The sequence below is a fragment of the Phocoena sinus genome, chromosome 1 (assembly GCF_008692025.1).
Source record: "Phocoena sinus isolate mPhoSin1 chromosome 1, mPhoSin1.pri, whole genome shotgun sequence".
Lineage (NCBI taxonomy): Eukaryota > Metazoa > Chordata > Mammalia > Artiodactyla > Phocoenidae > Phocoena > Phocoena sinus.
Genome location: NC_045763.1, coordinates 26,692,231 through 26,718,362, shown reverse-complemented (window position 1 = coordinate 26,718,362; position 26,132 = coordinate 26,692,231). Strand labels below are relative to the sequence as shown.

Here is a 26,132-nt window from a genome sequence, read left to right as displayed (position 1 = left end):
ATGTCGGTTTATTTGAGCAGCAAAGACCTGTTGAAGGATGTCTGGGTACCCTGGCAGAGTGATGGGTCGGGCCCCAAACATGGAAGCCACCTGAAAGGGAACTTCTTCCAAAGGAAGAGTCAGGTACACAAGGAGAGAAGGTCCTCCTGGGCCACTTTCTCTCCTGGCCCACAATGCCCTCGATTTCATGGCTGAACCTGAGTTACGAGAAAGGACCAATAGGTAATAAACATCAAAACTGTTCACTTGAGAACATGAGACACCAGCACACTTCCAAGAGCAGGGGAACGGCTGATGCTTGGGAGGGGAGAGGGCCATTATCTCACTTCTACACAGAGCTCAGCTTGGCTTCTACAGGGAAGGTTCCAGGAAATTCAGAACTACATTGACAATTCCGGTGTCAGCAGCGATTGAGGCAGTGTCCGAAAGTTGGCTGGAGTGCTCAGGAGGTGGTGGGACTGGGGGGTAGTCTAGATCTCCTCTGAGGGGCATCTTCCTCTACACGTGGTGCTTCTCCAGTTCTGTCCCGGGCCCAGCCTTTCTGTGACTTGAACATGAAGGTAACTCCCAAGCATACAGATAACTGTCTAGTCCTAACCTCCCCCCAGCTTCAGGCCCAGATATCCAAATGCCTGCTTCGTAGTGTATCACCTCTTGGATGTCCCTAACCAAAATGGCCCAAATTAAACTTCTGATCTTCTGCCCTCCTGCCCTACCTCCACCTCCTCCTGTGATCCCAGTTCTGAATGACAGCAGGCTCCACCAGCCACCCAGGCAGCCTGGCTCTCCTCTGCTGTCCTCAATTCTACCTGTGCAACCTCTCGAATCATCCCCTCCTCTTCAACGTTACCCCTGCTCTAGTTCGGACCCTCACGTTTACCTGGAATATTGCAACAGTGTCCCAACAGGCTGTCCTAACTGCAGGTTCTGTTCAGCTATTAGGTTTCAACACCGCGCATCTGACCATGTCCCCCTCAGCAGCCACGGGTCCTCCATGACCGCCCCCCCACACCCTTCTAATCTGAGCTAACACTCCTCATCTCCCATTTACAAACCCCAATAGAGCTAAGAAGTTATGGTCCCAGCCCCACCCTGAAGCCATGCTATTTCACACCACTTGGTCTTTCCCTGGACCTCCCTTCCCTTCCTGCAGGATCCTTCCTCTTGGCTCAGGTGCTTCCCTACCCACCATCCTACTGTTGCAGTTACTGACACCTGGTGGTTCAAAGCCAGGGCTCACTCACAGGCCCTGCTCCTCAGAGGTAAGGTGAGCCAGAAGAGGTAAACCGGGAAGGGGGTGATAGGCAGTGATCCGAGGTAAGCAGGTTCTTGGGAAGCCGAGGAAGGGACTAAGGTGTGATAAGCGTCGGTGGGAGCGCCAGTCTCCCCACTGACTGCTTCACATGCAGAGTTCCACTCTTCAAGGTTCCCTCACATCTACTATCTAATAGTACTTCCCAAGTTGATGAACGAGCCAGGGTATGAACGGCATTCCCGGTATCATAGGCGGATGTCAGGAGAGGGATGCTCCTTTAAAATCCTTTGGAAACCATAGTCCTTGGCCAACATTGTTTAACCCTCCTGAGGAGAAATCCTGGAGGCCAAAGCGCTGCGAACTAGGAAACCATCCTGTGTGAACCTTTCTGATTGAGCCTGTTGGAGCTGGAGGCAGGTCTTTACGGCCAACATTTAGACAGCGCTGGGTAGGTCTGGTTCAAGATGGCTCAGAGTAAAAGTGCACCATGAACCTGGATTAAGCAATAGCCTTCAAAGCCCCCTCCGCGGCACCCCACACACACCACTCCTTCCACCCCACTTCTGCCTCAGCCTTGGCGCAAAGCTTCTGCTGTGCCTGGAGGGAAAGGGCCAGGGGGCCAACACACCAGGGTAAGTGAGCACTGGCCAGCAAGCCCAGGTTTCTTAAGGTTCAACCTACGATCCAGCCAAGTCTAACAGGAAGCAGGGCTGACCCCCCTGAGAATAAGGGAAATTCTTAAAAATCCCATTTCCTTAGCCAAAACTGTATCTCATTGGAAGAAACATCACTTTGGCTACATTCTTGTTCCCAATCTCAACTCACCTCTGTCTCTCCCCCATATTATTGTGAAGATGGAAATTCACATCAAGTGCTTTGATGAGTTCAGCCTTGCTCAAAGCACATTGCCAACTCTGAACATCCCCAGTCCTTCAATCTTCTGGGATTCTCAATGTCCATATTTGTTAAAGACAGAACTCATAGGGAATTTTAACAGAAAATGTGGTCTACAAAGTGCTTTGGCACCTGAGTTACCTGCCCCAATGTGAAAGGGGATTCAGTGAAGCAGTGAAAGCACCTCAGGCCCTAGAGACAGAGCTGGTTGAATCCTGCCTCTGCCATTTTCAGATGTGTGACCCAAGCAAGTCACTTCTCTCTTCTGGGAAATGGGGAAAATATTAGTACCTCCTGGGGCTGCTGTGAGGAGTAAATGAGATGATGTATACAAAGTGCTTAGCACAAAGCCTGCTGAAGAGCTCGATAGATGCTGGCTACTTTTGCTATTATTAATAATGATCTAGTAATGATGTCACTGTTGTTTCTACCCTTTGATAAGCTCATGGTGGCTGCTCTAGGCCACTGATTCTCAATTATGCCCCCATCACTGGAGAGTCTCAAAGTTCTCCCAGGAGGTTATGCCCCAACGGAAAATGGCCACATATGAGAATTTGCCAACATACACTGATGGGGCGTGTGTACATGTGGATGGTGTGAAGGCACAGAAAGGTCTAGAATCACTGCTCAGGATCACTGATTTACCTCTAATCCCCTCAGTTACCAGTCTGGCTCAAACACTGATAAAGCTCTTACACAACAGCAAATATAAGGGCAGCCTGAGGACTGTGTGGGTTTTTTTGCAGGAGAAAAAACACATTACACTTAAGAAAAGTGCCTTCAAATCTGGATCGTTAGCATTTGTAATTCACTTCCGAATTACCTGGACTGTACCAAGGTAAGTTCCCCAGGTACACGCTAATCTTAAAAATTGGGACAGTTTCTTTCTAGCATATGTCTTAGGATCTTGGGAGATTTAAATATACGTTTTTCTCTTTTGTCTCCTATGACGCCTTCCCTCCTGCATGGGTTCTCCTGTGGGCACTGAAGTGGGAGCTGTTGTTGAAATCTTTGCCACACTCCATACACTTGTAGGGTTTCTCCCCGGTGTGGATTCTCTGGTGAATAATAAGACTGGAGCTCTGGTTAAAGCATTTCCCACACTCTCTGCACTTATAAGGTTTCTCTCCTGTGTGGATTCTCTGGTGGGTAATGAGGTTGGAACGGTCACGGAAGAACTTCCCACACTCGAGGCATCTGTAGGGCTTCTCTCCTGTGTGCACCCTCTGGTGTGTGATGAGCTTGGAACGCTCCCCGAAGCATTTCCCACAGTCCGCACACTCATACGGCTTCTCCCCAGTGTGGGTTCGCTGGTGGTTGGCCAGAGTGGAGCTCTTACTGAAGCTTTTCCCACATTCGGCACATCCATATGGTTTCTCTCCCGTGTGGATTCTTTGGTGACTGATGAGGGCAGAACTCTTGGAGAAGCTTCTTCCACATTCGGAACACTGATAAAGTTTATCCCCTGAGTTGGTGCTTTGCAGTCCAGGAGAATTCAAGTTCTTACTGGCACTCTGAGTTTGTTCCAGAGATGTCTCCTCTGCTGAGTTCCTCCAGTGAGCACTAAAGGATGGGCTCTGGCCAGAGTTTTTCCCAGGCTCACCACAGTGATCAGGATTTCCTCCCAAGTGGATTCTCTGATGTTTCAGAAGGTTTGAGCTCTGGGTGAAGCCTTCCCAACATTCCCCACATTTATAGGGTTTCACCCTCGTGTGCGTTCTCTGGTGGGTGATGAGATTGGAGTGGTCACTAAAGCTTTTCCCACATTCAAGGCATTTGTAGGGCTTCTCTCCAGTGTGGATTCTCTGATGGGTATTGAAGTTGGAGCGGTCACTAAAGCTTTTCCCACATTCAAGGCATTTGTAGGGCCTCTCACCTGTGTGTATCCGCTGGTGGGCGATTAACTGCGAATTCCGGCTGAACCTTTTCATGCACGTGTCACACTTGAAGGGTTTCTCTGCAAGGTACAGGCCTTGATGATCGATGAGTTTTTCTAAGTCCTCTTCAGAAGAACATTCTTCCCACTGATCCTGGGATGGATTTCCCCACCGCCCTTTACCTTCGTTTTCATTTTCACTGTCTTCCCCCCAATCATGAGGGTAGCAATCCTCTGCAGTACACTTTGATAAGGCTCCAGGCAAACCTTCAAAAATGTCTTGCTCTGAAATCTGGTCTTCATCCTCATGCCTCATCTCAAAACCTGAAAGAATGGACAGAAATGCATTCATTAGTTAGTGTCTATTTATACATATGGATCTTGTGTCTTGTGAATTTGGCTAACATGAATTTGTACTTATATTTTATATCTCACAGCTTATAAATGTGACTAACATGAAATTGATCAAGTTTCAGCGCACACAGGCATTTCTGACCTGTAAAGCTTAGGAACATAGTTTGGGACATGCTAACTCCACCAAGGGAGACGTAAGCCCCAGCCCAAGCAGCCAGCTGTCAGTCTCCCTGGCCAGCTACCCTATCCCACTACTGAACAATGAACACTTTCTTCTCCTGGTACATTCAGTACGGCCTATGTCATATGAGATTGAATAAACTCTATAACTTCCCAGATGAATCCAAGTAAAATCTAGACTGACTGCTTTTCTTATTTAGGGGATTACACTAAGCTAGAGACTGGATAATCTCAGTGAAGCACAAATCCTTAACTTACTCAATTTTATCCTCTCTTTCAGTTCAGAGAAAAGAAATGTGCCTGGCTTCCACACTCTCTCTGCATGCTTGCAGATTTTGTGGACATCTAATTACTCCAAGCTTACCAGTGTCTGGGGTTTTAGGACCTGGGGTTGGAGATCTGATGGCATCTTCACCTGCCATTTCATCCCAGGCCTCCTGGTTGACAACCTGGGTACCACTCTCCCCAGAAGTAGGAAGACCCACTGCCTCCTTGCTGGTCCCCATGTCTCTAACCGCAGTCCGAGCCCTCATCAGCGAGTCCAGCTCCTCATAGAAGGGGCAGGTCCCAGGTGGGTGGCTGCTCTTGGCTTTTCGGTAGCTTCGAAGGAGGTTTTTGAATCTGTAGCGACACTGCTCCAGGGTCCGCAGGAAGCCCTGTGCACACAGCCGCTCTGCAATGGCCCGGTACACCTGGCTGTTCTGGTGACAAGTGTGAAGCTTCTCAGAGAATGGGGACTCACTGAGAATGGTCAGGAAGGCCTTGGTCTCCTCGTAGCCCCAGTGCACACCTGCTGTCAGGAGTGAAGAGTTCAGAATTGAGAGACTTGATGAGATTTGCCTAGGTCATCAGGGATTGGGGTCACCTGCCCTGCTAAACACCTAGGCACTTTGGAAATCGTCCAGGTGCCTGGCACACCAGCAAATAATATACCCTTGTTTCTCAAGGCTGTGCCAGGGCTTCCCATCCCCACCCCCTTCTAAGAGACTCTATTCACATTTAAGAGTCTTGGCTAAAGGGGAGGATTTAAGTGGCTATATTATACCAGTTGACCCACGTTCCTGGCTTCAGCTGATTGGTTCAGGGAAAGGCCTGTAACTGAGATACAAGACACTGTCTCTGTACCCATTCAATACATGTGCTCTACTTTATTTATTTATTTATTGGGGGTTTTTTTGGTTTTTAAAATTTTTATTTATTTTTTTATACACCAGATTCTTATTAGTTATCCATTTTATACATATTAGTGTATACATGTCAATCCCAATCTCCCAGTTCATCCCACCACCACCCCCCAACACCACCACTTTCCCCTCTTGGTGTCCATACGTTTGTTCTTTGCATCTGTGTCTCAATTTCTGCCCTGCAAACCAGTTCATCTGTACCATTTTTCTAGGTTCCACATATATGCATTAATATACCATATTTGTTTTTCTCTTTCTGACTTACTTCACTCTGTATGACAGTCTCTAGATCCATCCATATCTCTACAAATGACCCAATTTCATTCCTTTTTATGGTTGAGTAATATTCCATTGTATATATGTACCACATCTTCTTTACTCCTTCATCTGTAGATGGGCATTTAGGTTGCTTCCATGTCCTGGCTATTGTAAATAGTGTTGCAATGAACATTGGGGTGCATGTGTCTTTTTGAATTATGGTTTTCTCTGGGTATATGCCCAGTAGTGGGATTGCTGGGTCATATGGTAATTCCATTTTTAGTTTTTTAAGGAACCTCCATACTCTTCTCCATAGTGGTTGTATCAATTTATATTCCCACCAACAGGGCAAGAGGGTTCCCTTTTCTCCACACCCTCTCCAGCATTTGTTGTTTGTAGATTTTTTGATGATGCCCATTCTAACTGGTGTGAGGTGATACCTCATTGTAGTTTTGATTTGCATTTCCCTAATAATCAGTGAGGTTGAGCAGCTTTTCCTGTGCTTCTTGGCCATCTGTATGTCTTCTTTGGAGAAATGTCTATTTAGATCTTCTGCCCATTTTTGGATTGGGTTGTTTGTTTTTTTAATATTGAGCTGAATGAGCTGTTTATATATTTTGGAGATTAATCCTTTGTCCATTGATTCATTTGCAAATATTTTCTCCCATTCTGAGGGCTGTCTTTTCATCTTGTTTGTAGTATCCTTTGCTTTGCAAAAACTTTTAACTTTCATTAGGTCTCATTTGTTTATTTTTGTTTTTATTTCCATTATTCTAGGAGGTGGATAAAAAAAGATCTTGCTGTGATTTATGTCAAAGAGTGTTCTTCCTATGCTTTCCTCTAAGAGTTTTATAGTGTCCGGTCTTACATCCATATTGAGTTTATTTTTGTGTATGGTGTTAGGGAGTGTTCTAATTTCATTCTTTTACATGTAGCTGTACAGTTTTCCCAGCACCACTTATTAAAGAGACTGTCTTTTCGCCATTGTATATCCTTGCCTCCTTTGTCATATTTTAGTTGACCACAGGTGCGTGGTTTTATCCCTGGGCTTTCTATCCTGTTCTATTGATCTATATATCTGTTTTTGTGCCAGTACCATATTGTCTTGATTACTGTAGCTTTGTTGTATAGTCTGAAGTCCAAGAGCCTGATTCCTCCAGCTCCATTTTTTTCCTTCATGACCGCTTCGGCTATTCAGGGTCTTCTGTGTCTCCATACAAATTTTAAGAGTTTTGTTCTGTAAAAAATGCCATTGCTTATTTGATAGGGATTGCATTGAATCTGTAGATTGATTTGAGTAGTATAGTCATTTTCACAATACTGATTCTTCCAATCCAAGAACATGGCATATCTCTCCGTCTGTTTGTATCATCTTTAATTTCTTTCAACAGTGTCTTATAGTTTTCTGCACAAAGGTCTTTTGTCTCCCTAGGTAGGTTTATTCCTAGGTACTTTATTCTTTTTGTTACAATTGTAAATGGGAGTGCTTCCTTAATTTCTCTTTCACATTTTTCATCATTAGTGTACAGGAATGCAAGAGATTTTTCTGCACTAATTTTGTATCCTGTGACTTTACCAAATTCATTGTTTAGCTCTAGTAGTTTTCTGGTGGCATCTTTAGGATTCTTTATGTATAGTATCATGTCATCTGCAAACAGTGACAGTTTTACTTCTTCTTTTCCAATTTGTATTCTTTTATTTCTTTTTTTTCTCTGATTGCCATGGCTAGAACTTCCAAAACTATGTTGAATAATAGTGGTGAGAGTGGGTATCCTTGTCTTGTTCCTGATCTTAGAGGAAATGGTTTCAGTTTTTCACCATTGAGAATGACGTTTGCTGTGGGTTTGTCGTATATGGCCTTTATTATGTTGAGGCAGGTTCCCTCTATGCCCACTTTCTGGAGAATTTTTATTATAAATCGGTGTTGAATTTTGTCAAAAGCTTTTTCTGCATCTATTAAGATGATCATACGGTTTTTCTTTTTCAATTTGTTAATGTGGTGTATCACATTGATTGATTTGCATACATTGAAGAATCCATGCATCCCTGGGATAAATCCCACTTGATCATGGTGTATGATCCTTTTAACGTGTTGTTGGATACTGTTTGCTAGTATTCTGTTTGCTAGTTGAGGATTTTTGCATCTATATTCATCAGTGATTTTGGTCTGTAATTTTCTTTATTTGTGATATCTTTCTCTGGTTTTGGTATGAGGGTGATGGTGGCCTCATAGAATGAGTTTGGGAGTGTTCCTTCCTCTGCAGTTTTTTGGAAGAGTTTGAGAAGGATGGGTGTTAGCTCTTCTCTAAATGTTTGACAGAATTCACCTGTGAAGCCATCTGGTCCTGGACTTTTGTTTGTTGTAAGGTTTTTAATAACAGGTTTAATTTCATTACTTGTGATCGGTCTGTTCATATTTTCTATTTCTTCCTGGTTCAGTCTTGCAAGGTTATACCCTTCTAAGAATTTTGTCCATTTCTTCCAGGTTGTCCATTTTATTGGCATAGAGTTGCTTGTAGTAATCTCTTAGGATGCTTTGTATTTCTGCAGTGTCTGTTGTAACTCCTCTTTTTTCATTTCTAATTTTAATGATTTGAGTCCTCTCGCTCTTTTTCTTGATGAGTCTGACTAATGGTTTATCAATTTTGTTTTTCTTCTCAAAGAACCAGCTATTAGTTTTATTGATCTTTGCTATTGTTTTCTTAGTTTCTATTTCATTTATTTCTGTTCTGATCTTTATGATTTCTTTCCTTCTGCTAACTTTGGGTTTTGTTTGTTCTTCTTTCTCTAGTTCTTTAGGTGGAAGGTTAGATTGTTTATTTGAGATGTTTGCTGACTCTTGAGGTAGGACTGTATTGCTATAAACTTCCCTCTTAGAACTGCTTTTGCTGCATCACATAGGTTTTGGATTGTCGTATTTTCATTGTCATTTGTTTCTAGGTATTTTTTGATTTCCTCTTTGATTTCTTCAGTGATCTCTTGGTTATTTAGTAACGTATTGTTTAGCCTTCATCCGTTTGTGTTTTTTATGTTTATTTCCCTTAATTGATTTCTGATCTCGTAACATTGTGTTCAGAAAAGATGCCTGATATGATTTCAATTTTCTTACATTTACTGAGGCTTGATTTGTGACCCAAGATGTGATCAATCCTGGAGAATGTTCCATGTGCACTTGAGAAGAAAGTGTAATCTGCTGTTTTTGGATGCAATGTCCTATTAATATCAATTAAATCTATCTGGTCTATTGTGTCATTTAAAGCTCTTGTTTCCTTATTAATTTTTTGTTTGGATGATCTGTCCATTGGTGTAAGTGAGGTGTTAAATTCCCCCACTATTATTGTGTTATTGTCAATTTCCTCTTTTATAGCTGTTAGTAGTTGCCTTATGTATTGAGGTGCTCCAATTTTGGGTGCATTTATATTTATAATTTTTATATCTTCTTCTTGGATTGATCCCTTGATCATTATGTAGTGTCCTTCTTTGTCTCTTGTAACATTCTTTACTTTAAAGTTTATTTTGTCTGATATGAGTATTGCCACTCCAGCTTTCTTTTGATTTCCATTTGCATGGAATATCTTTTTTCCATCCCCTCACTTTCAGACTGTATGTGTCCCTAGGTCTGAAGTGGGTCATTGGTAGACAGCATGTATATGGGTCTTGTTTTTGTATCCATTCAGCGAGCCTGTGTCTTTTGGTGGGAGCATTTAATCCATTCACGCTTAAGGTAATTATCGATATGTATGCTCCTATTACCATTTTCATAATTGTTTGGGGTTTTTTATAGGCCCTTTTCTTCTCTTGTGTTTCCCACTTAGAGAAGTTCATTTAGCATTTGTTGTAGAGCTGGTTTGGTGGTGCTGAATTCTCTTAGCTTTCACTTGTCTGTAAAGCTTTTGATTCTTAGCTTTTGCTTGTCGGTAAAGCTTTTGATTTCTCCATCGAATCTGAATGAGATCCTTGCCAGGCAGAGTAATCTTGGTTCTAAGTTCTTCCCTTTCATCACTTTAAGAATGTCACGCCACTCCCTTCTGGCTTGTAGAGTTTCTGCTGAGAAATCAGCTGTTAACTTTATGGGAGTTCCCTTGTATGTTATTTGTCGTTTTTCCCTTGCTGCTTTCAATAATTTTTCTTTGTCTTTAATTTTTGACAATTTGATTACTATGTGTCTCGGCGTGTTTCTCCTTGGGTTTATCCTGTATGGGACTCTCTGCGCTTCCTAGACTTGGGGGGCTATTTCCCTTCCCATGTTAGGGAAGTTTTTGAGTATAATCTCTTCAAATATGTTCTCGGGTCCTTTCTCTCTCTCTTCTCCTTCTGGGACCCCTATAATGTGAATGTTGTTGTGTTTAATGTCCCAGAGGTCTCTTAGGCTGTCTTCATTTCTTTTCATTCTTTTTTCTTTATTCTGTTCCACAGCAGTGAATTCCAGCACTCTGTCTTCCAAGTCACTTACCCATTCTTCTGCCTCAGTTATTCTGCTACTGGTTCCTCCTAGTGTATTTTTCATTTCAGTTTTTGTATTGTTCATCTGTTTGTTTATTCTTTAATTCTTCTAGGTCTTTGTTAAACATTTCTTGCATCTTCTCGATCTTTGCCTCCATTCTTTTTCTGAGGTCCTGGATCATCTTCACTATCATTAGTATGAATTCTTTTTCTGGAAGGTTGCCTATCTCCACTTCATTTAGTTGTTTTTCTGGGGTTTTATCTGGTTCCTTCATCTGGTACATAACCCTCTGTCTTTTCATCTTGTCTAGCTTTCTGTGAATGTGGTCTTTGTTCCACAGGCTGAAGGACTGTAGTTCTTCTTGCTTCTGTTTTCTGCCCGCTGGTGGATTAGGCTATCTAAGAGGCTTGTATAAGTTTACTCTCTACTTACTTTATGAATTGCCTTTTTAACAAACATGGGAACTGAGAATCCCTAAAGACGTAAGTGGACTCCAGATAATCTTACAATAGAGTCCAACTGAGATCCCTTTCCTCTTTTGTGGAAGAAGGAAAAGGAGGTGGTCTATTTTCATTTCCTCTGCATCTAAATGATGCAGCCAGGGAGGCAGCATGGTGGAGGGAAAACCAAATAAAATTGGAGGTGGGATCCCTGGGCTCTGGTCTCGACACTTCACAGCTTGGGCTTCTGTATTTCCAGTTTTACAGGGACTGGGTGTTTCCCTAGCATCAGTTGTTCAAGTATATACTGTCATGATTTCTGCTCTATTAAATATTTCACTCAACATCTTTCTTTGCCTAAATTTACTATTTGTGAAATCACCTGTTGATGTGCTCATACACATTAAAATTAAAAGTTCACTCAGGTAACACTTATGATCATCCCCATACTACCAGTGACACACTCTGGGAAGTACTGAATTAGCTCTTTAAGGTCACTTAAGGTTTTAAAAGTGTTTGCTTCTTTTAGCACAGCAAAGTAAACCACCAACAAAAGGAAAAGACAAACTACTGAATGTGAGAAAATATTTGCAAATGATATGACCAATAAGGGATTAATATCCAACATATATAAAAAAGCATAGGTCAAAATAGCAAATAATTTTTAAAATGTGCAGAAGAACTGAATAGACATTTTTCCAAAGAAGAAATGCAGGTGGCCAACATGCACATGAAAAGATGCTCAATATCGCTAATCATCAGGGAAATGCACATCAAAGCTATAATGAGATATCACCTCACACCTGTCAGAATGGCTGGTATCAAACAGTCTACAAATAACAAATATTGGCGAGGACGTGGAAATAAGGGAACCCTAGTGTACACTGTTTGTGGGAATGTAGATTGGTGCAGCTGCTGTGGAAAACAGTATGGAGGTGTCTCAAAAAACTAAAAATAGAACTACCATGTGACCCAGCAATTCCACTCCTGGGTATATATCCAAAAAAACAAAGAAACTAATTTGAAAAGATACATACACCCCAATACTCATAGCAGAACTATTTATAATTGCAAAGACATGGAAACGACCTAAATGTCTGTCAACTGATGAATGGGTAAAGAAGATGTGGAATATATATATACAACGGAATACTATTCAGCCATAAAAATGAACAAAATTTTGCCATTTGCAGCAACGTGAATGGACTTGGAGAGCATTATGCTAAGTGAAATAAGTTCAGACAGAGAAAGATAAATACTGTATGTTATCACTTATATGTGGAATCTAAAAAATAGAACAAACTGGTGAATATAACAAAAAAGAAGCAGACTCACAGATATAAGAGAGCAAACTAGTAGTTACCAGTGGGGAGGGGCAAATATAGGGGTGGGGAATGGGAGGTACGAACTATTAGGCGTAAGATAAGCTCAAGGATGTATTGCACAACATGGGGAATACAGCCAATAATTTTGTAATAACTGTAAATGGAAAGTAACCTTTAAAAATTGTAAAAAATTTTTTAAAAATTTAAGTGTTTGCTTCTATAACTAAGAAAACTCAAACAAGCAGAACTGATCATAGGAGAGAGAACAGGAGCTTGAGGATGACCTACTCTAGCAGCATCACTCCAGACTGTGCCCTGAACTACAGAGCAGAGGTTTGGTTGGTGAGAGGGTTGGAATCTGGATCCGATTAAGCCCCAATGTTCTTACCAATACGACTCTGGAGCAGAGCTGGGCCCTCTGGAATCCTGGGTCTGTGGACGAACTCTCCAGTGGCCAGGTGACTGTCATCACCATTACAGTCATCCGTTGTTTCCTCAGGCTCCCAGCCCCCTTCCTCCTGCTCATCCACCTCCATATCACTGTCCCCCAGCCTGGGGAGAGCCACAACCTCTCCTGGGCCATCTGAGGCTCTGATGGCCGTCCGAGCCCTCACCAGGGCCTCCAGCTCCTCATAGAAGGGGCAGGTCCCCGGTGGGTGGCTGCTCTTGGCTTTCCGGTAATTCCGTAGGAGATTTTTGACCCTGTAGCGACACTGCTCCAGGGTCCGCAGGAAGCCCTGTGCCCTCAGCCGCTCTGCAATGGCCCGGTACACCTGGCGGTTCTGGTGACAAGTCCGGAGTTTTTCAGAAAAAGGAGACTCACTCAAAATTGCCAGGAAAGTCTTAGTCTCCTCATAGCTCCAGTGCACACCTGATACTTTCACATCCTCCATGTCCCACTGATATCGTTCTTCCCAGGCCTTGGAATCCCTCCAGGCCAATGCCTGAGCTGGTTTTGTTTGCTCAGTATCCCAGCTGTAATCTTCAGGGTTCTTTTGTCCAGAATTTACAAATCTTGGACCCCAAAATTCTGGTCCTTGCTCTTGCTGGGAGATGATGGTTGGTTTTGAAACTGGAACTCCTATACAAAAGGAAGAAGAGACACGATTAAGTAGAAATGATCTGTTGAGCAAGGCATTTGTCTAAGAAGTCCTTGAAACATTTGCCTGCAAGAAACTAAAGAGAAATTCCCAAGCTAATCCCTTAAGAGGTCTGGAAAGAAAGGGAGAGGTAACTAGAGGTAATCTCATCAGAAATATATTGACCTGTATGCTTTGTTCATTTGCTTTTTGGTTGGTGTTATGAAATACATCATGCAAAAGAGTGACTGTTACTGGTTCACAGATGGGCACATGCCCTAAATTAGTCAAATCAGAATAAATTTAACAGTTGGAGGAAAGGTTGTGTGTGGTGTGAGTCTCTCTTGCTAGGAACCTGAGGTCTCAAATGCTACTGGCATCTATCTTTTGCCTATGACAAAAAATACCTTTAATATGAAGCTGACACAAAGAATGGCAGAGCAGACAGAAAGAAAGAACCCAGGTCTGCTGTGAAGTTGCTGAGCCAATTTGTACTGTGGTTGGAGCATACCCTCCTCTGGACTTCCAATACTGTGAGAAAATAAATTTCCGTATTTCTCAAAACACTTAGCTGTGTTTAAAGGACAAATGGCCCAATAGCTCCCAACCACAGCAAATAGGAAGGCTTTAATTAAAATAGATATTTGAAGAAAACTAGATGAAAGAGTTTAGAGCTAAAAGAGGCTTAAGGATTCTGTAGTTCAGCATTTCCCAAAGGTTGCTCCTTTGAACACTATTTTCCCCAGATATCATGTGTAAAAAGGATACACTGCCCAGCAAGTAGCCAACAGCTCCTAGTGTCTTACTTTACTGCCGTGAGTCAGACCTGCCACTGTCTCTCTACCTTATCCCACTCTCACGTCTAACTCTCCTCTTACTGATCCCAGGCTCCATGGGGAAATGTTCATTATTGTTTGACTTCCTGTGAAAATGTACCTAAAGAGAAAGGGGTCTGTGCTGGTCATAAGGGCTTCAAGTATTTTGAGCCCTGTGATATTTATTTCTCATTGTGGTTTAAACACGTCAGTCTCCTGGGCTTAGTTCACTTGACTCTGCCCCGAGAGATGGACCTTGTTTGATGCTGAAAAGACTGGGTTTCTGGGCCAGCAGGCAGGGCGCAGCCGTGGGACGGTGGTGAATGTACTGAGGAAATAAAAGATAATGAGCGCTGAGAGGGCAGGCTCTTGGCAGCCAGCCTGCCGGCCCAGAAAACCACGCCCCACACCCCGTCCCTGCTGCCACAGTGCTGGCCACAAAGAGCACGTCTTCTCCCTAGGTCTGAAATTCCAGAGACTTCACAGAGCCATGAGTCTTAGGGAGTGATGAAACACTCCTTGGGAACTGAGTGTACTGGAAACCCGAGCGTATCTTATCCAGAGGGCACTGTTTCCTTACCCAGGGGCAGGCCGTTCCCACAGCTGTCTCCTGGGGGGTCCTTGCAGAACTCCTTCTCAGCGTGTCTGCCAGGACCCAGGGCTTCCTGCGGGATGTACAACAGAAGGACCTCAAATGTCACTGACCCTTCAAAACAGCCTGGGAGTCCCACCAGGCCCCAGGAAATATAATGGACACAGAGATACCATGTGTGAGGCTAGCATCCTAAGGAGCAGCTTGACCCAGGAGAGGCCCAGTGGACGGGGGATGAGGGGCAGAGAGAGAAGAGAGGAGCAGGGCAAGGGCACAGGAGAAGTCATGACAGGAAAGGAGGAACAAACAGCAGCTTACCTGAGACGCCACTGTTACCTCCCAATCTCCAACGCTTCCCATCTTTGGTAGAGTAGGGACTCGGGGAGTCAGGACAGCTGAGGAGGAGAAAATATCTCTGAAACCCAAGCTCTGGTTCCCAAAAAACCACCTCCCTCTCAGGTTCAGCTTTCCTAAACCCTTGCTTGGATCAAACTGAGACTATTCCTGTAGCCAGTGCAGACTTCCACTTTCTTTCCTTCTAGAGTATCTAGCTCCTAAGCTGCCATGTGTGAGATGTCAGCCCTGAACTCCTACGATCACCAGCCTGCCCCAGGCCCAGCCTGAACCTGCTACATGATTCAGCTACAGTGGGGTATGCTAACACCATTGGGAGCTTCATCTTCTTACTTCTCAGGGTGTCCATCAGACACTACTGTAGCCCTTGCCTTGAATTCTGCATATCCCTCCTCAGGCACCCTTCCTCACCCCCCCACCCCTTACCCCTCTTCCCTGATGGTCCCTGACTCTTGGTACTCACCACTCTCTTTCAAGGGCTGTGATGCCATCTTGGTGTCTAGATGCTTGGGAAGGTCAGGACATGGATTCTTCACCCACTGTTTCTGGGACTGTCCCTCGGGCCAGTGATCTGCTGTCCACAGCTGGAAGCTCTGAGATTCCTTCACTGTCTTTAAGGACCTGGTCTCTTCTGCACACAGTTCCAGTTCCTACACACAGACAGCCAAAATTCCCAACCATAAGTTCAATAACTGGTAGGGCAGGGCATGTTCTTTTGAGTACAGCTGTGGTTCAGAGGTTAACAGGCTCTTTTTAAAAACCAAAGATAGCTTAACGTTTGACGACAAAGCCATCAGACTAATTTCAGTAAACATACCAGCATTTATACCACCAAATGAGTACTTTCTATTCAACACAGAAAGGCTATGCAAGTGTCTAAATGAGGCCACTATTACTCAAAACATTTTTGAATCGTAACAAGATAAATTATGTAAAATTTTTGTGACATTAAAAAAAAAGACAGAAGTTAACCAGGTATATGTTAAAAGGCAAAAGGAAGCATAAAAGCAGATACAACTATAACTCTAAATGTAATTGCTCTAAATATTCCTGCTGAAAGGCAAAGAAAATTCAAAGAATTGTTGATGGAATCTTAAAATGAAATGAAAGAATGTGCTGTTTCAGAAAGGCACATCTGATCTCAAAACAGAAAGATACGCAGAGATAAGGCACTGTAACTCAAAAAGAAAACAGAAGTGGCAATTTTAATTTCAATGTAGAAGTTTAGGCAAAAAAGTACTCAGAGATATGGAGAATATACATATAATAAAAGGAAATAATCAATTAAGAGATAACATTACCCAATTCAGCTCTATCAATCATAAAGCTAATTTCTTATCTCTCTCTCAATAGGTTCCAAATTCAGAGGCAGTGGTTGAGATGTTATTTCCTGGCCCTAAAACCCCAACAACAGAACAATCTCATTGTGTCATAGAAACACCTAACTTTAAAAAAAGTATTACAATTTTTTCAATAGGCATTTTCAATACTCACATCGTTCAAAAATAGAAAATATACACAAGGATATAATCAGTGAAAATACCCCATCCCCACCTGTCTCCATTCCACCTGTCCAGTATCTTCCTGGACTCCTCACCACAGGTAAACACGGTTCTTCTGCATCCTTTCAAGTTTCTTTATATACATGCAACTATAAATATATTTTCTTATTTTCCCCATTTTTACACAAAAGATAGCAACTATATATATATACATTGCCCTGAACCTTATTATTTTTACCCAAAATAATATCCATCTTCATCAAACTTTATTATTGAGTTTGCCAAACTTCACTCCAAACATCTTTTGGCCAATCTGAAAACTCAAATCCACTCTCACAGAGAGGAACTTTGTCTTTGAGAAGATATATAAGAATGGGCCATGATCATCAAAAGCCATTCCCAGTGAGGGGACCCACCAATGTCCTGTGTGGTTCACAGAGAGAAAACACCTGTTTATCAACATTTTAAGAAAAGAATAACTTTGTGTTCAAGATAAAAATAACTTTGTTATAGTTACAATCTTATAACCCACAGAAGTACTGTGGACTAGACCCAACAATAATCCTCACTCCCAGCCCTAGCTCCTCCAACTATTGCTACACATAAGCAAAGATTCTCATTCTATGGATGGTCATTGTAGACACAGAAAGAAGTAGATTCAAGTGACAATCAGGAGGCAAAAATTCAGCAGGATATTGGTTGGGGTAAGGTGAGTTAAGAATCCATCAAATGTGGTACATATATACAATGGAATACTACTCAGCCATAAAAAAGAATGAAATAATGCCATCTGCAGCAACATGGATGCACCTAGAGATGATCATACTAAGTGAAGTAGGTCAGAAAGAGAAAGACAAATACTGTACAATATTACTTATATGTGGAATCTAAAATATGACATAAATGAACCTATCTACGAAGCAGAAACAGACTCACAAAGAACAGACTTGTGGTTGCCAAAGGGAGGGGGGTCAGGGGAGAGATGGATTGGGAGTTTGGGGTCAGCAGATGCAAACTATTATATATAGAATGGAAAAGCAACAAGGTCCTACGGTATAGCACAGGGAACTATATTCAGTATCCTGTGATAAACCATAATGGAAAAGAATATAAAAAAGAATGTATATATATGTATAACTGAGTCACTTTGCTGTAGAGCAGAAATTAACACAACATTGTAAATCAACTGTACTTGAATTTAAAAAAAAAATCCATCAAAAATGCCTGTGCACCACACTAAAACCTGCACATGGATGTGTATAGCCACTTTATTCATAATTGCCAAAACTTGGAAGCAACCAAGAGGTCCTTGAGTAGGTGAACAGACAAATAAACCATGGTACATCCAGACAATGGAATATTATTCAGCACTGAGAAGAAATGAGCTATCAAGCCATGAAAAGGCATGGAGGAACCTTAACGCACATTACAAATTGAAAAAAGCCAATCTGCAAAGGCTATACACTGTATGAGTCCAACTATATGACACTCTGGAAAAGGCAAAACTATGAAGATAGTAAAAAGATCTGTGGCTTTGTGGTTGCCAGAAATTGGGGGGAAAGGAGGGATGAATAGGTGGAGCACAGATGATTTTTAGGGCAGTGAAACTATTCTGTACAATACTATAATGGTGGACACATGCCGTTATACATTTGTCCACATCCATAGAATGCACAGCACCCAGAGTGAACCCTAACGTAAACATGGACTGTATTTCTGTCTATCTACATTACTGCTGTAGGCATCCAAAGAGATCACATATGTAAAAAGATTCTGTGAAGTATAAAACACAATACAAATTAAATGTACTGTGAATATGGTACCGAGAGGCGGCTTAGAGCAGTGGTTACAAATCCTGGCTTCAGAATCAGACTGCCTGAATGCAAACCCTGCCTCTACCATCTAGTAGCCAGTGACCTTGAGCCAACTACCTTCCTCCCCCTCGCTTCAGTCTCCTCATGGGTAAAATTAGACTAATGGTATCGATCTCATTTAACTGGTGACAGGATTAGATGAGTTAATACATGGAAAGCACTTAGTACAGCGCCTGGTACATGGCACTGTTCAATAAATGTCAGATGCTTGATAATATTATTACTGTGGTTTTGGCAATTATCAACCTAGCTGCAGCCCCACTACCTTGCCTGACCTGTTCCTTGGAGAACAGACTATTTGCCTCACCCGCTGTCCCGCGGCCCGCGCCTCTCGGTGCCAATCCTCCACCAGGGCCACTGCCTCCTCGCCGCTCTCAGGATGGCGTGCCTGTACCCAGGCCTGGACCTCCCTGGGTAAGATAGTCAGGAACTGCTCCAGCACCAGCAACTCCAGTATCTGCTCTTTGAGGCGGATCTCCGGCCTCAGCCAGTGACAGCAGAGTGCCCAGAGCTGGCTGAAGGCCTCATGGGGTCCCGCCGCATCCCTGTACCGGAACTGCCTGAAGCGCTGGCGGGAGGCCTCGGGGCCAGGGACAGGGTCATGGTCCTTCTCCCGGGGTTGGGAGTCTGGTCTGCACGAGTCCTCCTCCAGCTTGACAATCAAGAGTTCTTCAGGCTCTGGGAGCGGGGAGGCCTGGGCCCGGGCTTCCAGGGCTACAGCCATGGTCTCTCCTGGATGCCTCCTTTCAGCTGGCCGTCCTTGTCCAGCGTCTTCCTGCATCTGTAGTGTGTCCTCAAGGGGCTCCTGGGAGAGGAAATGCTCCCCCAGCCTCTGAAGGCAGAAAGACAAGGGACAGTGTGAGCAAGAGGACCAGCAGCCTCACCTTCCCCACTCCCCACACACCTTCCACTGCTCTGCGTGGGGTGGGACTGCTAAGAAACGCCCTTTCCCGTAAGCAGTAAGTTAGTCCACAATCTACCACCAAACCAGCCACCGGCACACCTTGGAGGAAGACAGCACAGTATTAAATCCTCCGGGACACCCTAAACGCCTGAGCTGGGCATCAAGGCTGCCATGATTGGTCCCAGCCCAGCCCTCCTCCCTCTACATGTGTCCCAAGTCTGACCTTCCCTCAAGTTGCTTTCCAAATGTCGCCCCCTCCATAAGGTCTTTCTTCCTGGGCCTTAAGCTTTCCTCTAAGAGTGCTCTCCTTGCAAAATCCCTCACTCTACACTCTCCCTTGGTCATCCCACCCATTTGCCATTTTTCACCATCTCTAAACTGATGACTCCCAAAACTCCGGCCGAGACCTGTCTCCAGACTCCAAAGTCCAACCACCTACGAGGCATTTCCACTTGACTCTTTCTTAGGCACCTCCAACTCAATGGGTCAAAAACTGAATTCATCATTTTCTCTTGAAAACCTTTCCCTCTTCTGGAGCTCTCCATCCAGTGAAGGCACCACCTTCCACCAAGGTACCCATGCCAGAAACGTGGTCATCATATTTTTCCAAATTTCCCACATCCATTCATCACCAAGCTGGGTCTTCTTGGCCTTCTCAGCATCTCCATCCCCAGCCAGTGTCACCTCCTTGTCCAAAAAAATATCATGCTTTCATTTGATCAGCCCCCTAACTCATGTCCCTGCCTTCACTCCCCTCACCCCAACCCCTGATTCATTCTTCACACAACCAGATGAGATCAAAATCTGACCATGTCACTTCCCTGCTAAACACCCTCCACTGGACTCCCATTGCCCTCAGGATAGAGGGCAAGCCTTGCCCAAGTCTCCACCTCATCTCTTGACCACGCTCCCACTTGGCAGGGTGTTTCAGGCACGGTTCATGGCTCCTGCAACAGGCTGCCCTCTGAACCCTCCCACACGCCACCGTCTCCTTTGGGAACAGTCTCGTCCCTTTCTTCACGCAGCTGTTAGCTGAAATTATACTTTTTCCAAGCAGCCCTCCCTGTGCCCTGAAACAAGATTCAATCCTCAGCCCCATGCTCCCATGCCACCTTAGGTGTTCTCTACCATTACCCTCATCATACTTTATTGTAATTATCTTACCCACTAGACCACAGGCTTCCTAAGGGACCTAGCACAGCACTCAGCACACAGAGGAAGCACTCAATAAACAGTGAAATAATGGTCAACTGATAATAGTGATGGGTCATGAAGCAAGGATTATAATTAATCACTTTCTAGATTAAAAAACAGAGAATGACCTTCTTGCTGATGTCAAAAGGAATTCTTTTCTCCTCTTTATTTCCATCTCTGTGACACTTCCCAGGTTCTACATTGTACTAGAGGGCTGTGTGTACACATGTGTGTCCCCAGAAAGATTATAGCCTGACTGAGGGCAAGGAATATAGCTCATTCTTTTTTTTCACACCACACCCCTCCCCGCCGCCACCCCACAATAAGCAAGGTGCAGTAAACACAGGAGGCGCTCAGTAAATGCTTGTTGAGTGAACGCCTGGGGGTTGCTTCTTTTACACAATGAAGACTCTGAGGACACTCACGCTGGGTTATCTGGAAAAATGAGCTCTCTGCGTCACTCCCAACAGATATAGATAACATTAAAAACACCCACTCACAGGAGGCTACTAGCTGCTTCCAAGTGGGAATGACACAGCTGAATTGAGAATGGAGGGAGGGTGATATTTCGATTTTAGGCCATCTGACTGGACTGTCTGCAAACAGGCAAGGGTGATGAAAAATAAAGGCTTGTCCTAAGGACCTCCACACACATAGGGAGAGGCTAGGAACACAACTCATGACCACCTGGCAACTTCCTGCTTGCCCTTCAGCTGCCAGCTCAATGTCACCTCACCTGTTAAAGAGTTTCTTGACATGCCCTTGTCATGCCCAGCTCCCATCCCCACTCTCCAAAAATCACCTTCCCTCATCCTGTGTGCCCAAAGCACTTGGCACGTACCTCTAACATAGGTGTTACCTGACACTACTATAGTTACCTGTTCTTACATCTGACAGTCCCATTAGATTGTATTGCTAGAGCCACTACTGTATCTTACCCATTTCTGTATCCACAGTGCCCAACCCAGTGTCTGATAAATAGCAGGGCCATCGGAAATTTTGCCTTTTATTAAAATGGTAAATCGGATACATCAAAAGCCTAATGGGCTATGGAAGGTCCATAACTTACATTGAGCTAAAGAATTAACCTTTCATGAAATTTCTTTTTTAACCACACCTTAATCATGCACCAGTCCAAACACATTTGCATCACTGTCTCACACGAAGACGAATTCGCCAGTCATCTGCAGAGCCCCACTATGGACCCTGCACTGTACTGGGGGCTAAAGCGCCAACAGTGAGTAAGACAAACAGTCTCCACCTTCATCAAAGTTACAGTCTAATGAGAGACAGTCAAGAAAGCAAGCAAAGAGGTGTATGCTCCAGCACAGAGTGGACACTAACAAAAACAGGCAATTAGTAGCCCCACCAGGCCCAAAGAGTCTCAGATAATAGGCATTTTCTTCTGGGAATACTTGAAAGTTGCAAAGGCTCGTTTCAAATACAATCTGAAAGATTTTTCTGCTACTCTCTTAGACAAATATGAACAGCAGTCTAGCCACAGAGGGAGGTCAACACGGTCAGCAAAGCAGACTTCACACAGAGCTGACAGAGGAAAAATGGACAACGGCATTCCTCAGTCCTGAGACTACCAGAAATATGGGGGCTCACTAGGATCAGCAACCTCAAAGAGTATCCATTTATTGAGTGCCCACGGGGTGCCAGCCTTGGGGCTAAGTGTTCTACATTCATGATCTCACTGAATCTTCCAGGCAAGCAGCTGAGGAGTCATTAGTGTTGAGCTGACTTACACTGATCTGTAACTTACACATACTAAATTACGTACAAACACCAGAAAGAGAAGGAAAGGACATAATTTCAATAGTGCAGCCAGTTCCATTCACTATGTGTCTATTCCAGAGCACGTGGTGATGATACCCATGACTCTGCTGGTCCCCAGACTGATTCAGCTCCCCCCAGCCTCTTTCCACTGAGAGTGAGCAGTGTCTTTCATACACTGTGGTCACTAAACACAAGCCAACTCTTTCATCTAACGTTCAACCAATAAACCCCAGCTGTGCTATTAGCTTATTAAAAGACGGCACGTTGGTTTCTAAATGGCTCCTAGCCAAAGGATTTTCAAGGTGACTGTGATTTTTGGCTAAATGTGATTTTCACCTTCTGTGCTGACGTTAGAATATAATCATATTCTTCTAGGCCGTAAGGTATGACTTCACTATGTCCCCAATTCACATATAGGGAACTGAGCTTCTATGAAGAAGATTCATGTGAGGTTCCACAACCAGCACGTGGTAGAGTTGGGATCTAAGCCCAGTTTTCTCCAGTCATTTTTCTTAACCATCACACAGAGCCTCCTCTAGGTTGGCCAGTATTCCAAACCCCTGAGAAGATGGTATGGAGAGTGCAAAGAACATGAAGGCAAGAGTGAGCAGGTCAGGGTTCCAGTTCCACTCCTGCCTTTTACCAGCTGTGTGACTTTGTACAGGTCATGTAGCCTCGGCAGCTGCCTATCTAGACTGCAGCTAACAGCCAGACTCTACTCAGCAGCTGCCCCAGGCTCCCCAATTAGTAAGATGGGAACACAGCAAAGAAACAGGGAGACTAGAATCAATGGTTACAAATTTAAATGGCTATGGGTCAGGCAATGTAAATGAGTACACGAGTGGAGTGGGGACTGCAGCCAACTACAGAGCACCAGGACGCACATTGGCCCAGTGTTCCCAGGCCTTCCAACTTTTCCCAGAGAAGCTAGAACTCTGCAATTCTAAATGTTGGCAACCAACTCAAAATTGTTTCAAACACCATAAGGATTAAATAGAGGATGATGGTAGGTTTCATTCAGCATGGGCTGTCACTTTGCCACCTTTCAGCTAAATGATCTCAAAGGTCTCTTCCAATAGCCAGGAAGACCTAGAAAGGGTACAGACTCCTCTCAGCAATGAGGGATCTGCCAGTAAAGCCAGGATCCCTTCATAAACCCAGGGAAGTTGAGGGGCATCCTGGCTCCTGTGGATGTGGACATGGTTAGTGGGGCTGGAAGAGAAGCTCTGCCCCAGTCCCATGGGAAAGGTCAAGACTAGTCTGTGACCTGCAAAAAGAAAGAAACTGGGAGTTCCCGAAGGCTATCAAGCTCACTTGGCTGACAGTCCAGGCTACTGCTTAAAGCAGCCTGACCTTACACTTAAGGGCTTAAACCAGGGAGAGCAAATAGGTTTCATTTAAGGCACCAACTTCAGTCACCTGTGCTAAGGATTCTGAATCCCATGTGAGTATGTGTTGTGACCAATGAGTTGTGACTTCCAGACACAGGAGGGGGAGTAGCAGCACACACTCCGTGTATTTGCCACCCCTGGCTTAAACTCCCATAGGCACTGAATCAGCTTCCAGCAAAGACGGCCCTGACAGGCAGGAGAAGACTAAAGCTCACACCCATGGAAATCCACTGGACGAAGCAGTTTTCAAGCCTGGTATAGCAAAGCTCACCCTGGATGGTCTTTATTGACATATTCATCAAGCATTTACTGACTTATTTGATTTACATCAAGTACTTACTACTCTGGGCTGGGCAGTGGGGAAATGGAGGTGATGCAGAAACTGTTCCTGTCCTGGAGATGCACACAGTACAGTGGAAGAGACAAAAAAGGAAAAAAAAAAACCCACAGATAATTATGATCAAATGTGGTAAATGCAATAAAAGAGGTCTGTGGGAGCTGGGGTGGGGGGTGACTTGAACAAAGTAACCTTTGAGTTGGTTCTAGAACAAAGAATGGTTCTCTTAGCAGAGAATGGGGGGGTGGGGGAGTGTATTCTCAGCAGACAGACCAGCATGTATAATGGTGGAAAACCAAACAGCCTCCCCAAGCTATAGGGATAACCTTGACAACACGAAGATCAGGCTGGAAAGGGAGTTCATTAAGGGTCTTGAATGTCAGGCTAAGGTGTTCAGACTTAATTCCACAGGTGATGGGAGTTAATGAAGCTTTTTTAAGTAGAAGGCCAAATCTGATTTGGGTTCAACAGATCACGGTAGCTACAATGTGTTTGTCCAAACTGTGGAGGTGAAAAGGTGTAGGCTTCAGAAAAAACCCTGACAAAGAAATGTCTCAAGATACATTAAGGAAACTGAAAGATTTGAATATTCCTGGATGTGGAAGAATGCAAGAGGAATCAGAGGGCGCCTGGTAAAGTGGATGTTGGTACCATTCACTTCCATCACGCAGAAGCAAAGAGGTGCAGGTTTGGGGAGGAACACAACAGCCAGTCCCACCCACTAAGTTCCAGAGGTCAAGACCATTAAAGAAAGTGTACGGGGGTATCAACTCAGATGTTTGTTTTAGATGAGCAGGTAGGGGCTGGAACACTATTTTTAAGGTCCGGCTTCATGCTCAGGCCCACTCACCTTCACTTCTTGTAGGGCCCCAGAATCCTCTATCCTTCCCTATAAGGTCTCCAGACCCTTCCACCTTCAGAACCTCTCCCGGTCCCCTCACCTACACACCCTTCTAAGAACCTCCACTCCCAGGGCCTTCTATCTCCCTCCGCATCCCCGACCCCTCTATGACCCTTTCCATCTCCGGACGCTTCATCCTCTGACCGCCCCTCACCCCCACCCCACATAAAAGCTTCTTTTTCCCCTCTCACCTTCCCCGGCCCCCCGTGACACCACCAACTCCTAAGTCTCCAGCCTAGAGCCTTGAGTCTCAGCTGCCCCCGCCCCGCCACCCGGACTCACCCACCGAGACACCCACTTCACAACAGGGCGGAAGTGTTCCAGGGCTCGCGCAGGGAATGCTGGGATGCGGAGTCCGAGCGGCGCCACCCCGGGAATGGAGCATCTGGGACTACAACTCCCAGAAGGCACAGCGGGAGCGCCGGTGGGCGGCACCCACCGCTTGCCGCCTTTCAGATGCCGTCAGCCAATAGATGCGCCACTCCTCCGGGTCCCCGGCACCGGAACAAATCGGAACAGAGTCTAAGCGTGAGGGTGGGGCCTGTTGTGATCCCGGTCCTTTCCACAAGCTCCGGGGTAACATCACCGCCCAGTGGGAGGGCATTCAAGGAGAAGGGGCGGGGTGTATTGAAGGGGCGAAGCGAGAGCCCGAGGCCCTGGAGAGATCAAAGCAGAAACAGTAAGAAATAAGGGAGAGAGGGTGACTAGAGGTGACCAGACTGGTGGGCGGGAGAGAGTTGAACAATTGTAGGTTCAATTTCCAGCTCACAGTTAAGCTGCGTAACTTTGAATCAATTGAGAACCTCGCGTTCTTCACCTGTGAAGTGAGGATAATAATAGCATCCATGTCGCTGGGTTTTTGTGAAGCTTACTGGGATAATACACCTAAAACATTAGCTCAGAACTTGGGTCCTAATAGCGAATATTAGCTATTATTATGTAAATCAGTTAGTATGGAACTTGGCACTTCCTGGGTGTTGGAAGAATGTTAATCGTTATTAGAATAATAATCACAACAATTTTAATATAAATGCAGTTGCTTTGTTCCGTTGTGAATACTTTGGAGTCTGAGCAATCTAATAATGGGTTTGAGAATGTGGGTTTTGTAGTCAGAAACGGATTCAAATCCCAGCCCAACGACTTAATAGCTGTGTGTCCTTGAACGAATTATTGCGTCTCTCTTGTCTTCAGTTTTTT

At 44.4% G+C, this 26,132-nt stretch overlaps 1 protein-coding gene across 6 annotated transcripts; it reads right to left on the bottom strand.

The window, feature by feature from the left end:
* ZSCAN20 (zinc finger and SCAN domain containing 20) lies at positions 1 to 25,285 on the bottom strand. 6 transcript variants are annotated; one of them, XM_032611677.1, is made up of 8 exons: positions 25,222 to 25,285; positions 18,734 to 19,258; positions 15,514 to 15,700; positions 15,015 to 15,091; positions 14,685 to 14,769; positions 12,599 to 13,291; positions 4,924 to 5,352; positions 1 to 4,349 (listed from the first exon to the last, which is right to left on the bottom strand). In XM_032611677.1, the coding sequence occupies exons 2-8, from the start codon at positions 19,205 to 19,207 to the stop codon at positions 3,094 to 3,096; spliced, it is 3,201 nt and encodes a 1,066-aa protein (XP_032467568.1). In that variant the 5' UTR covers positions 19,208 to 19,258; positions 25,222 to 25,285; the 3' UTR covers positions 1 to 3,093. The 6 variants fall into 6 exon arrangements, with proteins under 6 accessions (XP_032467568.1, XP_032467574.1, XP_032467564.1 ...); XM_032611683.1 differs by having other exon boundaries at positions 25,234 to 25,253; XM_032611673.1 differs by having other exon boundaries at positions 25,218 to 25,251.
* Positions 25,286 to 26,132: the final 847 nt, after the last annotated feature.